This window comes from Chinchilla lanigera, unplaced genomic scaffold (genome assembly GCF_000276665.1).
Source record: "Chinchilla lanigera isolate Chin_1 unplaced genomic scaffold, ChiLan1.0 scaffold00018, whole genome shotgun sequence".
NCBI classification, from domain to species: Eukaryota; Metazoa; Chordata; class Mammalia; order Rodentia; family Chinchillidae; genus Chinchilla; species Chinchilla lanigera.
In genome coordinates, this window is record NW_004955419.1 from 6681893 (window position 1) to 6696635 (window position 14743).

The following is a 14743-nucleotide window of genomic DNA, read 5'->3' on the forward strand; positions in this document are numbered from 1 at the left end:
ATATGGGACACTTCTCCCCAGCCTTCTCTTCTCTTTTTCACTTAGGTCGGACTTGTATCCTGGTCTGATGGCTCTTCCCAGGCAACATGTCCCCCAGGACAACCTGTGTACATCTGTCTTCACCTTGGCATCTGCTTCTCACATGACCACCATTAACGCGCAGGTGGATGGGGCTCAGCTATTGGTTCATAGGCACATACAAGGCCCCTGACTGGGTTTCTCAGAATTCCCAGGAACAAAGAGTACCACCATCAATCAGGTGGGTAGGAGCTAGCAAGGGAGGAACATAGCAAAGCTACACTAGACCAACACACTTCAAAAAGCTTTTATTGAATTTAATTTCCAAAGCACGGGTATTTGAGACAAGTTTGCGAGGACCCTGAATTTTGGTAGGGTTGTTTTTGGCTACTATAAAACACACACATACACACACATGCACGCACGCACACACGCACGCACCAGAGTTGCCCTGCTCACCGCAAATCTCTTTGGGAGATGGACAGTTCTAAAAGGCACTGATGGGTGACAGTGGTGGGTCTTGCCCTTCCTTAGGCAGCCAGCTCAGCCAGGGCCCTGTCCAAGGGGTCCACAGACCAGTAGTCATCATCCCAGCCAAGGAACCAGCCCACGAAAGAAGGAGGCTCAAAGCCTTGCTTCACCACAGTGATGAGGGTCCGTCTGTCTCGATTAGCTGGGTCCGTCTCGATGTATCGCTTAGCTATAGACACACACGGGGGGAAATAAAACCCAAAGATTCTTAGTGCCTCCCACAACAGGAGGGCAGGAGGGAGAAGGTGGTTCAGAGCAGGGGTTGCCAATGATGGATTTTGGTCCCACTGTCCCTACTTCCTGTCCCTGCAGTAGAGACCACTATCCCTTACAGGCAATGATACCCATGTGGGTTCCCCATCACCCGCCCAGGGACACAGGAAGAGACAGAAACTATAGCCCAACTTCCTGCTTACAAAACTCATAGCCTTTCATTAGATTTACTATTTCTCCCTGGCTGTTGCAAGATACTAAAGAATCTGCTTTTAGGTTTCCAGGTCTTAAATCAGCTTGGTTCAGCTACCAGGGATCTGCTTTCCAACATTAAACCCTGGCAAGTTCAACCTTCAGGCATCCCAGGGATGGATGTGGTCTCTCTCCTTCTCTCTCTTATCACCTAAAAGCCCATAGGTAAAGGCTGGTTCCCAGTTTGGTGCTATTGAAGGTGGCAGAGACTTTAAGAGATGGAGCCAATGATTCTCCTTTTAGGAGGTCTTCTGCCATTGGGGCATTTCCTAATGAGGACAGCTGGGACCCTGCCCATTCCTCCGCTGTTTTCAAGTCTAGCCATGGGCTTCCCTCTGCATTCCCCACCATGATATGCTCCATCACCATAAACCCAAATGCAACCAGGTCAATGGACCATTGACTGAAATCTCCAACACTCTGCGCCAAAATGAATTTTTTCTGCTTTATAAATTGATTGTCTCAGATATTTGTTACAGTCATGGAACGCTGACTAAACATATCACCCCTGGCAGGGCTTAATAGGGGCTGACTGTGGAGGAAGAAATCTCCATCCCACTGATCCTAACTCCTAGGGCTGGAAACTGCTCCCACCTAAAACCAAAGACTTTGAGTCCTTACCAGAGGTCAAGGCTTCTGTCTTCTCCTCTTCTTGGGAATCCTTTCCAACCCAGACGAAGACCTGTGGGCGAGATGGGAAGTGTAAAGTGTGTGAGGGGCCAAGTTCACTGCTGAGAATGGGAAAGTATCGGGCGCTTGGCCAGACGTAGCTCTCAACTGACTTGCCACACCGACAGACCATGACCACAAGGACAGGGGGCAGTATGACTGATGTGACAGATGTGGCAGATGTGTCTGAGCTTGGAATAACAGCTCCCCACCATTATGACCATGATGATGAGTTTCGTGACCCATAAAAATCTATTCAGCTGATTTTTTATGTCATCTGCAATCAGAATCATGGAAAGAATTAAGTTCATGAACCAAGATACTACAGTACTTTTATGCATCTTTAAAATATCATTTTCAGGAGCATTTGCCTTTGATAAAATGGCACCAGACAATGAAATACCAGACTTGCTGGTTTTTCCTTGTTCAGCTCCTCTTAGACAGGTATTGAGTTTATCTGGCTTCTCACAGGATTCCTAACGCTCAGCATTCTGACTGCAAAATGGTGGTGCTGTACAAATATTGGCTGAGTGAACAAATAAACAGATGGACAAACAGATTGGCTAGCCAGGGGATCAACCAATGACAACAGCCGAATGGCTCAAGCTGCAAACATTCTGGTCCTTGCCTTCCACCTGCAGATTCCAAGAAACAGCTGCGTGGGTGGAGAGGAGGCATATGTCTCCTTGGGCAGCGATTCTGCATCCCTGGGGACTCTTGGGGAAGCCACTTGACAGGATTCACCTCCCTGAGAACGGCCCTGGGAGTGCCCAGGAGGAGGCGCACTTCCAACCTCATGTGACACTGGGCAGTCTCTGCCTGCATGGTGGGGGCTGCTAAATTCAGTTTTCTCTACCAGCAGATTGAAAGCAAGAGTTTGCCCAGGAGAATGAAGCGGGTCACCTGATCCGGGCTTCCATGCTGCTGTGTTGCAGTTTCCAAGGAAACTACACCTGCCTGGTGGAGACCATTACTTCCATTTCAGAGCCAAGAAAATGGAGGCTCAGAGAGGGAAGTGACTGGCGGTGGCAGTTCAGGAACTTTTCTGGCAACACCTGGTACTTCTTCTTCCCACCCCAAGCCGCTGGCCTCCCGCCCCTCTGGCCTTCACCCTCCCTCCTTCACTCACCTGGTCCCAGGTGTCCAGGAGCATGACATCATCGGTAGCCAGGTCTTCCTGCATGAGCTCGCCAGGAACCTCTTCGATCTGGGTGGAGAATCACAGGGGTTAAAGGAAGAGCACCTGCAGCCCCATCTGCCCCAGGACGGAGCCGCAGAGCTGGTCAGGGCTGCAGAGGCTCTTTCCTCCAGGCTGCGGCCCTAGACAGTTCCTCCCGTCCCTGCTCCTCAGAGGCCCCCAGGACCGGCTCCATAAAGCAGATACACATTCTCAGTGAGGACTCACCACAAAACGTCCAATCTTGTTGGAGCAGGCAAAAAGGCGAGGAGGGTGAGCGTCCATCTTCTTGTCCTTCAGCCGTGGAGATGTGCGGTAGGCGGCCTTCCCGCCCAGGGCCTCCCAGAAGCTGTCTGTGAAGGGAAGTCATATCAGTTGCTGAGGGACAAACAGGACATCCCAGGATGTCCCCCATGCCCCAGGACATCTCATCAGACCGCTGGCCAAATCAACTGGTTGCCATCCCGACCCCCACTTTATAATTCTAGGAGACCAAGAGTGAAGGAACAGGAAGGAATTTGAAGACAGTCAAATAGAGGCTTAGGCAGGGTAAACTTGGGCAGCAGACACAGAGCCAGGATGGCAGCACTACAGGAGGGGTGTATTTACCCCTACTCAACGAACGAGACAGCTGAGGTTTAGAGAGGTTAAGCAGCTCACCCAAAGTCACCGGGCTAGTAAGCAGTAAGGCCAGGGTGCAAAGCTTTTCTGACTCCAATCTTCAGATTCTTTCCCCTGTGACTGCTGTCTACACCTGTTCTGTCCACGGGTGGCTATTTAAATTTGAATTCATTACAATGAAAAGCGATTAAAAATTTGGTCCCTCTGTTCCGCTAGACACATGTCCAGCGCTGTGTGCCATCAGCGTGCCTCTGGTGGATCTAGAACGGGTCCGCTCTCCCTGGGGTTTCTCCTGAGCGCTGCTGCTGCAGACCAGCTGCCTCTCCCGCACTTCCAACACCACACAGGAAGGGGCAGGCTAGAAGCACCAGCTGAGAAGATGGAGCGCTGCCACGGGAAGGCAGGATGGTGGCATTTCTGGCCAAGCGGACTGTGAAGCTCAGTACAGACAATGTCCCTCCAACACCTATAGTCCCTCAAGGTCTCTTGGCAAGTGATCACCTTCGGCAGCAGCCTCTCGCTGGCTGCGGCCCTCCTTCAGTCAGCCACTACGCTCAGCACACACAAAGACCCGGGGAGGGGTGGAGATGGAGCCCCAGGCAGACAGAGGCGGGGAGACTGACAGCCCCTGCCTGGTGCCCACCTGGCTCGCTGCCTTCAGCCACCTGCACCGGCTGGGCCTTCAGCACCCGCAGCAGCTCCTGGGCCCCTGTCTTCTCCGCGTCGCTGGCTCCCGTGCCCACCCACAGGTAGGCTGCCGAGGGTGTCTTCAGCACAAAGGCATCGTTGGAGTTCAGAGCGCCAGCCTTAGGCATGATCTGGGAAGGCAGCGATCCATTAGCCAGGAAGCAGACAGACAGCCCCGGCGCCTCCTCCAGCCCAGGGGACCTCGCAGCAGGACTAGCTTCTGGGCAGAAACTCAGGAAAACACACCCCAGCAGAGCTGAGCACACAGCCTTGATGGATACAGCTGACTCCCATGAGTCTGAGGCCAAGATGATTCTAGAATTCTGGGCTCACAGAACATGAGTACCCAAAACCAGGGAGATAACCGCACTTCCTCCAGGATGCTCAGACCCGCCCCCCGCAGAACCACACCCAGGTCTTGTCTTCCACCTTGGAAGGGCAGTGGGCCCCCAGATTGGAATTGGATAGAATGGAGCACGTGGACAGTAGTGAGCTACGTGAAACAGAAGGTATTCAAGGGACACTGGGCATGCCTGAAACAGGAACAAGTCCAAGACAGGCAGCCCTGCTGCCAGGCCAGAAAGGCACGAGATGCTGCTTCTGAGTGCCTCACCCAACCCCACACACTCCTGGGCAGATCTGCGAAGTTTTGGGGCAGGGACATGCATCCTGGGGTCCAGGCTTTGTGTGTTACCTCAACGGCCCGTGTGGCTCCAGAGCTGCTGGCCCGGACCTGGAAGAGGCGGGTGCTGGCGGGGGCCGTCTGCCCGCCCTCGCGGGAGGTGCCCCCCTTGTAGATGATCATGGGCTTCCCGCCAAACAGGCTCATGAGGTGGGCAGGCTCCTTGCCTTGGACCACTCGGCTCTGGAAAGAGACAGGGAGATCGTCAGGAAAGGGGGTGGGTAGGCGTCTGTCTTTCTGTGTGGCCCTGCACCCGTGCCCCCGGTCCAGGCCACCATGCCGTGTCCGAGTGTGACACGAAGCGTCCCAGGCACTGGCGGGAAAGCCAAGTTCCAGGAAGGCCTGAGGTCCCCTGGGTGCTGCACTGCTGCTGGTTCTTTCTCTGCCCCCATGAGGACTCATTCTGTTGACCAAGAGCCAGGGGAGCCCATGTATGCAAATATTCCCTTAAATGGAAGCTCGGGATGGCTCACGGACATTCTTCCAGAACGGTGACGTCAGTTCCAGGGATGGGGGCCACAAGTGATATGAACAGAGCCTTCCAGACCTGAAAGACCCCTGCAACCACCCAGCGCCCCTCACCCGCAGCTGCTTCCCCCACAGCCTCGCTCTGTGGCCTGGTGACAGAGGGAGGGGACAGAGAGGGTATACACCAAGAATCTCGCTCACATCCAGGCTGAGGGGGCTGCGCGCCAGTCTGGACAATGACCTTACAAGTGTGCCAGGGGTCCTGTGGCCACTGCCTATCACAACCTGCCACGGCTAGGTGGAGGCTCAGATCCCACCCTACTCAGCCCCCTAGTGGTGAGAACTTGGGTGCGGTCCTCAACCTCTCAGGTTCTTTCTCTGTGCAATGGGGCCAAGAGTGCCCCTGCTGAGGCCGTTGTCGGATGGAGTAAGCTATGACAGCAGTCTTGGTACCTAGCGCTATTTTTTTTTTTTTGTCTTTTTGAGACAGGGTCCTGCTATGCAGTTCAAGTTGGCCTTGAGCTCACTTTGTAGCCCAGGCTGGTCTTGAACTCGCAATGATCCTCCTGCCTCAGCCTCCTGAGTTCTGGGATTACAGGCATGCGCCACCATGCCCAATTGGTACCCAGCTGTTGGTACCCAGCACCTGGACTGTCACTGGTCATCAGAGCACCAAGCCCAGATCCAAGCTAAAAGCCCTGCCCACGCCAAAGGCAGAATGCGGGCAGCAGAATTCTCAGCTGCTTCCCCCACAGCCTCGCTCTGTGGCCTGGCACTGCTGCCGCACAAAGCTCCAGCCAGCAGAAATCCCTGCAGCCCAGGTTCACCACTCAGCAACTGCCCACTGTTCTCCGGGTCAAGGTCAACAGCCTTGACTACGGCCCTCGCAGCCACTCCCCAGCTTTATGCAACGGCACATTCCTCTTGCCCTAATACCCAACATCCTTCCCTCCCCAGGGCCTTTGCATATGCTCTGCCCACCATCTGGAAAATACTTTCCTTCATCTTTGCCTAGCCACCTCCCACTCATGACTTAGGCCCTCTTGGAAGAGTCCTTTCCCAAGGGCAGGAGTAGGCTTCTCTGATCTCATTAGGTGCTGCCTGGGATTTATGTCCTGATACTTAACACTTCCACACATGGGAGAATTGCTCTGTACCAAGCACGGCTCTAAATGTTTTACCAATGTTTAATTCTTCGCCCTTAAGCAGAGCAATCCTGCAAGATGGCCAGTGAGTATCCCCATTTTGAGAACACAGAGGAGCAGAGGCTAAGAGACTTAGCCAGGGTAAAGACAGGGTCCGAAGCCACGCAGGCTGGCTCCACATCCATCCTCTTAGCTGCTCAGCCACACAGCCCTTCCGGCTGCCCTGTCCTGCTGCGCCTTTTCATCTTGCTCTCTGCCTATGTCATTGTGTGTGGTCTGCATCCATGGATGTGCACGTTTGCTGAATGTGTATCAATCCCTGGACTCCAAAGCCCATGAGGGCAGAGGCGGGGTCTGGGTGTCCGTGGCCGCAGACGTAATGCGGGGTACATGGAGACCCTGCACAAATATCTGCCGCATTGACAGACGGATCGATGGACAGTGAGACAGAGTAGCAGACGGCCAAGGCCCAGCTGCAGCCTGGAGAGGCAGTGGGTGGCTCACCTGGACAGGGGTACCCCCGAGCTCCTCATCCAGCTGGGCCGTCAGGATGGCAGATGCGGCGACCTCATCCTGGGTAGACTGGGCTCCCTGCCTGGAAGAGGAAGTGAAAATCAGCACTGAGGTTTGCACAGAGCCCTGGGACTCTCTAAGAAACCCGCCGATCTCCCCGCTACGGAGCAGGAAAGAGAAACCAGAGTCAGCTCAGCCCCCTGTCCTGTTACTTAGAGCCGGGTGCCCTGAATGGATTCCCTTGTCCTAAATGTGCCCCGGAGAGGACAGGCTGGGTCACCCCACACTGGACAGCTACAGCAGAGGGGCTGAGATTCAAATCCAAGATGCAGAAAAGTGGCTGGGACGTGTCTCTGTGTGGAAGAGCGGTTCAGAGGACAGCGCTTGTGACATGAGCCCATTAGGGGGAAAAGACATCAGCTGATTTAGCCCCAGGTGCACAGGTGCAGAGAGGTCTGCACAGATGTTCCCCCAGGGGTCAGCGGTGGTCGCCCTGAGAAGGGACAGTTAGATGAGCTGGGCTTTCTACCCTGTCTCTCCCTACGTGGGCTCAATGTCCCATGACCAACACTTGTTACCTGGATGAGCAAACCAAATCTGACTGATAGGCATGTTGCTGTAGCAAACTTTTAAAAGTTTTTTTAAAGAATTTTGTACCATGCGCATGTATACTGCATTTTCTTATATTTTATCTGGTTTAAAATTGCTAAGCTGCTTCTATGCTTTTTTTCTTGTGGTGCTGGGAATCAAACTCATGACCCCGCGCTTGCCAGGCAGGCGCTAGACCGCTGAGCTATATCCCCAGCCCTAAGCTGCTTCTAAGCGTGTGAGTTTGTCAAAGTCTGCAAGGTAACTGATGAGTGTTCTTTAAAAGTGTCAAGGTCACAAAAGGAAAGATTAAGAAACTGGTAAAAGATCTGGGAGACTAAGACATGAAAAGTAAAAGCTGTGTAGGGTGCTAGGTTAGATCCTGGGCCAGAAAAAGAACAGGAGTGAGAAAACGGTGAAATTCAGGGGAAGGCCCAAGACAAATATCCACGTAGGTTCCTGATGGATGGTTACGTAAGATGTGAACACACAGGAAACTGAGCTGTAGGTATGCAAGAACTGTCTGTACTATTTTCACAATTTTTCTGCCAATCTAAAACTATTTCAAGATAAAAAAAAAAACCACCTCAAAGAAGAAACCTAACAGTTAATAATCAAACAAAAGGTCTGAGACGGTGTATGTCATAAGAGAAACACTTGATCTCTGTGTTGAAAATCAAACCCAGGGCCTTATACCTGCTAGATAAGTATTTTACCACTGAGCCACACCCCCACCCTCAAACGCAAATTCAAAGTACTATGAGAAGCCACTTGATAAACTATCAGGTTGACAACGCTGACAATTATGACAACACAGGGCCCTGTGTGGCTAAACTAAAACACTCTCACAGCTTGCTGGTAGGAATGCAAAATACCATGAGTACTATCAAGGAGAACCGGGGCAATCTATCAAAGTGACAGATGTGAGGACTCTGACCCCGCAATCCCACTGCTGGGAACTAACCCCAGAGGGATTTCTCTACCTATTCAGCATGATGTTTGTTTAAAGTTACTCATCTCAGCGAAGCTTGTAATAGCTAAAGACTGGAGTCAACCCAACTATGTATCAACAAGAAATCCGTGAAATAAATCATCCAAAGGAATGTTATAAAGCTGTAAAAAAAAAAAAAAACAACAAGGAAGCTGTCTATGCAGTGACATAGATTGGTCTCCTGGAAGAACTCTGGCCGAAAAGCAAGGTGTAAGACCTTCACATAGTATGCTATAGCATTTGCATAAGGAAGGTAGAGAATTAGGAATATGAGTCATATTTGCACGAAGAATTACTAGAAAGATACACAAGAAATATTGCAAGTGGTTCCCAGTGAAGGGATGGGGCTTGGAGAAGTATGTAGAAGTGGGAATAAGATTTCTCAATTTGGAGTATGATGAATGTATCCCTTGTTCTAAAAGGATTCTTTAAATAAAGTTTTAATTGACATATATATATATGTATATATATATATATATAAAACAACCGTACATATTTATGGGGTACAGAATAATTTTTTCATTTAAAAACCGGTGCAGAAGGCTAAGTACCAGTGTGTGCAGTACTTGGCGTGGACTTGTGGGGAAAATGTGCTTGGTTAATTGATTTCTCCCTGTTGACCGCACCTCCGAAATTAAACCCGTCATATTTTGGTAAGAGCAGGTTTGGAGAAATAACACAGGTGCCTAAGGACAAGAAGTGTTCCCAGCAGGGCGTACCTGTCCCACCGCAGCCCATACCCCAAGACCTCCTCAGTCCTTCTCAACCTGGGCACTTGCCGCCCTGCTCAGGCCTAGCCACTGCCCCCCTCCAAGCCTCCCAAACAGCAGGTGGCGCCAGCCCTCACCAGTTGTAGATGATCTGCCCCTGGCGGCCGCCATGGCGATAGTTGTACAGAATGATGTAGCTGTCACCTCCGTAGAACTGCCCATACGAGGCAGGATCCACAGGCACCTTGTTGGAGCCTTCGATTCTCCAGATCTGCCAGAGCAAAGCTGGGGTCAGACAGCCGGCAGAGCCCCGACCCCACCTCGGGGGAGCTTTTCTAGGTGGTTCTGCTTGGGCACAAGCTGAAGTTAAATAACTGGCCTAAATCACACAGCCATGATGAGGCAGGGCTGGGACCCAGGTTCCTGCTGTGCCTTCTGACATGGTTCTCCTGTCCCACCCTGTACTTCCTCCCGGGAGGCACCATCATGGCAGCTCCTTCTGACCATAGCCAAACCCAGATCCAAAATCAGGCTCCTCCTCCTCTTGGAGGCCATGGGAGCTTGGACCTTGGAGGACGCAACAAAAACCTCCAAGACAGAGCTGTGTAGAAAAAGCCCTTGCAGCCTGGCTGTGTGACCTGGCCAAACAGTTTTGTCATCTGAAAAATGGGGATAATAATAGTAAGACCTACTTGGAAGCATTGTGAGGCTCAAATGCGCTTTTTCATGAAAATTCCTGTTATACCCAGAAGGTGATAGCTCTGTAGATGGCAGCTACTCTTACTAATGTAACAATTATTATTGTATTATTAATGTTGCCATTGTCCGCATAGTTACTGAGTCACGTGGACTTTATGGGTCACTTCCAGAGACAGGGCCATCTCCAGGTGGCCTCAGAATAACCCCTGCTGGCAGAGCTGCGCAGAGCTCTGGGCAATGAGATTTTGACAGTCAGGAGGCCCTGCAGCGCCACCTGGTGGTATAGTGGGGACACCACGGTGCTCCACATGTAGGAAAATAGAATCCTACAACCTCCCGGAACTTGGAAATTTCTTGAAGGTGCCCAGTGGGATGAAACTCCATTAACAGGCAAGGAGGTGTGCCTCAAATAGGTTACATCACTACACCTCTAGAGCCAGCATTCCCAATCCTTCTTTCGGGATGTTCCGGCCTCCGGGGACAGCACTCTGCAAACCTCTGGAATGTCCACCCCTTTCCAACAGCGAACTCCAGCTCCAAACTGTGCGTCAGCCACCCCGGCCACCTGTTTCCCACTGCCTTCCTGTGTTCCCACAATCCCCTGGGCTCCCTGCCATCTCCATGGATCACACAGGGCTGAGAGTCAGCTGTGGCCCTATAGTCACCTCCCCTCTCAGACCAAGCATCCCTCAGTGCTGGTGTAGGGTCTGAGACACATGGCACGGGGCCTGGCACACAGCAGGTGCCCAGGCTACGCACTGTAAAAAATAAGCAACACCAGAGTCTCCTCTATAAAACTCTGGTGGAAACCTCGGAGAGAAACATACTAGGGAAGCCGAAACAGTGCCGCCAACCGGGGCAGGGAAAGAGGGCCCCGGGTATACCTGCTCCAGCCCCTCACCCCGGGGATACCTGCTTCTGCCCAGTGCCATCGTCATCCATGCCATGCTGGGCAGCCATGGCGGTGGAGGTGTGCAGGGTGGCGGCGTCGAAGGGCACACGCTCCACGTTGGCAATGTGGCTGGAGAGGTAGGCCAGGCCCGGGCCGTCGGTCTGGTCTGGGTCCCGCCAGTTCTTGAAGAACTGCTTGAAGAGCGGGGTCTCGCCGCCCTCGGGAAGGACTGAAACCTGGAGGTGGAGGGAGCCGCGGGTGGCTGGGCTGCCCTGTCCCCAGGGTCGTCCGGTCCAACCCACTCCCAACTGGGCCATCCACTGTCCCTCTGGCCTCCCACGCTCACCTGGGTCTGCTTGGGGTAGTTCATCTTGGAGATGAAGTCGGAGGCCGTTTTCAGGGCAGCCTTCCGCTCCTCCGTGTTGGCCTGCTTACCTGTGGGCAGCCAGAGAAGCCGTGAGGGGGGCAGGGGCCTGGGACCTGCTGCACCCCACCACCCAGTGTCCAGGGAAAGGTGAGCCTCCCTACTCCTGAGGTGGCGCCCCGCCAAGGCCAGAGAACCACTGCTCCACTGAGAGCAGAGGCTCCCAGAGGTCCTGGGGTTCTCACCTGGGTCCCGGCCCGTGATGGTGACCACAATCACCACTCGGTCTATTTACTGAGCATGTGCTTTGCCATCAGGACTACACCCAGATTATTTCATTATCCACACAACAGCCTCACTAATAAAGTCATGATTTTCTTGTCCCTATTTGCATATATAAGGGAACAGGGATCTCAGAGTGGTTCCATGACCCGGCCAAGGCACCTCAGCAAGGGCAACAGCTGCGATTCAGATTCGGTCGCACATACTGCTACAGCCGCCCTCCGCAGACAGTGCATCCCCCACACTGCACAGGCTGGACTCTGTCCCCGCCCAGAGGTCAACCCATGCCAGGAGTCCTGCCAGCCGGTGTCCAGATTGCCCATGGCAAAGGCCAACAGCCAGGTGGGCTGGCCCAGGCCCCAGGAGCCCAGAGCAATCCTGGGAAGAGCCACAAGTGAGCACGCGCTGTCTCTGTCTACCCACGGCCTCCCTCCCCCTGTCCTCTGGGAAGAGGGGCCCCCTCAGAACACCCCTGGGCCTCTCTGAAACATCCGGGCCAGTGCTTTGCAGGAGATTCCCAAAAACATTCCACGAAGAGTCCCATGGACTCTAGCATGAAGCTTCCCAAACACACCAGGTCACCTTCTAGAAAGGTCCTGGTATACACAGCAATTTAGAAGGCCCTTTTCAAAAAAAAAAATTGTTTGTTTTTTTTTTTTGCACACCCAGGGCTTTTGCACTGAGCTACATCCCTAAGCCCTTTTAACTTTTTTTATTTTGAGACTGTAGGTTCTTGCAGGCTTGAATTTGCAAGCCTCCTGCTTCAGCCTCCCAGAGAACTGGGGTTACAGTCATGCACCACTACGCCCAGCTTTAAAGTTCTATAGTAACAAACTGTAACACTGTCCAATCCACTGTGCCCCATGACCTTATGTGACCACAAAGCTAGATCTTTTTTTAAAGAGTTTTTACATGACAACAATTAATCTCTCAGAGAACTGACCTAATGCACTTGGGAGGCAACAATTTTAGCCCAAATAAGGAATGTAAGGCCCAAATAGGGTGAGTAAAGTGCCCAGGATCACACAGAGAGTCAAGCAAAGCGAGAACTCCTGACCTCCACCGCAGTAGGTGTCTCCAGCACACTCTGCCCTCCCCAGGACTGAGCCCTTGGAAGCCGCAGGTGGCTGGATGGGACCTTTGCCCTGTGCCTGTACCTTTCCAGACAAAGATTTTCCCGTCCCTGCCGTGGTCCAGGATAAAGCAGTCCTCTGATCTGAGGGCCCCCTGGGCGAAGGGGTTCTCGTCAGCCACGAGGGAGACCGTCATGCTGCCCACGCCATTGGAGACCTGCGTGGAGAGGGAGGAGGACCAGGAACAAGCAGAAGAGAAGGGGAAAGAGAGGAGCAAGAAAAGGGAGAGGAGGGAGAAGGAGGAAGGGAGATGAGGAGGAGGAAGTTATCAATGAAGCCGGTGGCGACACCCGGCACCCCGCACGCGCCCTCCTTTCTGCAGTATTTCCCCGCGTACTTTCTCAGGGTACTTTCCCATTCATTTTCTCTGCAGACGCCCAGAAATCTCGCAAAGCTGACCCTTTTTACAGACAAGGAAACAGAACCCGAGAGAGTCAGAAACAGAGACAAAGTCAGAGTCAGAGACAGAGACAGAGAGACAGAGACAGAGCGACAGAGCGACAGAGAGGCGCCCGTGTCCGAGCTGCCTGATCCCATCCTCACCCCTCCTGCAGGAAGGCAAGGGCAGCGCAGGAGCTCCCACTGAGGCGCGGGTAGGACGAAGCCCCCAAGGGATCCCGCTTTGCCCTCAACCTCACAGCAGAGGGGCTGAGGAGGGCAAGATCTCCCACCTCCCTGCCTCGAGCCCACACCCAGGGGCCAGGGGAGCTGAGGCTCACCTTGTAGAGCTTGGCCAGCTTGCGGTTGGCCGCATCCTCCTTGGCTGTGTCCTCGGCACCGTCAGGCAGAGCCGGCTTGGGGCCCAGCACCTGCAGGACAGGAAGGCATGGGCGGCCTTGAGGGCAGCTCCTGGGAGGGCGCCCCCTGCAGGCAGGGCCCATACGGCAGCCAGGGCAGCCCTCCAGGTGGAGCCCTCGCCTGCTATGACCTCCTCCTGCATCTATCTGCTCATGGGCCTCCAGCCCACCATCCGCTGGGGAAGTCCTTCCCTCCTTGTGCCCTGCCTCAGGCCAGCCCTCCAGATAGGCCAGCTGTGTTCTCAAAGTGCCGGCAGCAGCCGTGGATACCTTCCACGGTTCCCTTCCTCCTCGTACCCACGCGGCAGGCCCAGGTTAGCACTCTCGGTTCACAGAAGGGGCAACAGAGGTCCAGACACATGAAATCTCTTCTCCACGCAGCCACCAGGTGGCTAAGCCAGAATTTGACTCTCAGTCCCCGTGACCTCAGAACCTGTGGTCATGCCTCTGTTCTGGGACTGTCCAGCCTCTGAGGCCCAGCTACCATCACTCCCGAGCCGCGGAGGACGTCTAGGCCCCTCTTCTCCATAATAATCACCTCCCTGCTCTTTCTGAGAATGGGAACCGATGTGCCCGGTCTCCCCCTTTCCCTGGTGACTCCTGTCTTATGCATACATCCCCAGGGCATGAGGGTTGGCAATCCCACCACGCTATCAATTAAATGCACCATAAACTATCAGGGATGGTGGTGAGCAGAGGAACGTGGGGACTGGGTCTCTCCTGTCGCTCAGGGGTCCCTCCTCCCTAGCTCCTTTGGAGGCCTTGCCCTCCCTACGGGAGGATGTGGGTCACACTCCAGTGTGTCTGAGGACCCCAACTCAGCTCTCAGGGGAGCTCTCCAGGATTGCCAGGGAAGCTGATCTGCCCCACTCCCTGAAGTACACAGGCCTGGTGGGAAAACAAGAGGTCTGACCAGAAGGGGGCGCAGAACTCACTGCTTCCTCCTCCTGGAAAGGGATGAAGGAAGTCAGGAGCAGCCCACCCCTGCTCCTCGCCCTCGCCCACTCACCCACCCCCCTGTGGTTACCTGGAGCATTGCCTCCGGCTCGGAGCCCTCCTCTGACACGTACACCTGGGCCCGGCCACTCCGCTCGTTGTCCCGGATGCCCTTGGACACCTGTGTGGCCTTAAGTTTTTCGAATCGGTTGCTGTTGGAACCACACCACTGGTAGATGTTCTGCAAGACAGAGATGCCAGGAGGTCAGCGCCCCCAGCTTCACACAGGCCACGGCAAGGAGACAGACCGCGGGGTCTGTGCAAGCTCTTGGTGCTCTGTGTGTGCCCAGGCAGGGATGGCAGAGCAAGTGCGCA

General features: G+C 53.8%; 1 protein-coding gene across 3 annotated transcripts in view; it reads right to left on the bottom strand.

Annotated features, from left to right (window-relative positions):
- Positions 1 to 309: 309 nt before the first annotated feature.
- Positions 310 to 14743, bottom strand: part of Gsn (gelsolin) — a 51160-nt gene continuing 36726 nt past the window's right edge. For all 3 annotated transcript variants that reach the window (XM_013513255.1, XM_013513254.1, XM_005382570.2), the window contains 13 exons: positions 14460 to 14609; positions 13355 to 13444; positions 12660 to 12792; positions 11203 to 11291; positions 10877 to 11092; positions 9403 to 9536; positions 6968 to 7058; positions 4863 to 5033; positions 4125 to 4299; positions 3089 to 3213; positions 2813 to 2890; positions 1636 to 1696; positions 310 to 718 (listed from right to left, as the gene is read on the bottom strand). In XM_013513255.1, coding sequence (XP_013368709.1) covers positions 549 to 718; positions 1636 to 1696; positions 2813 to 2890; positions 3089 to 3213; positions 4125 to 4299; positions 4863 to 5033; positions 6968 to 7058; positions 9403 to 9536; positions 10877 to 11092; positions 11203 to 11291; positions 12660 to 12792; positions 13355 to 13444; positions 14460 to 14609 — 1683 coding nt within the window. In that variant the 3' untranslated portion in view covers positions 310 to 548. The remainder of the gene's footprint in view (positions 719 to 1635; positions 1697 to 2812; positions 2891 to 3088; positions 3214 to 4124; positions 4300 to 4862; positions 5034 to 6967; positions 7059 to 9402; positions 9537 to 10876; positions 11093 to 11202; positions 11292 to 12659; positions 12793 to 13354; positions 13445 to 14459; positions 14610 to 14743) is intronic.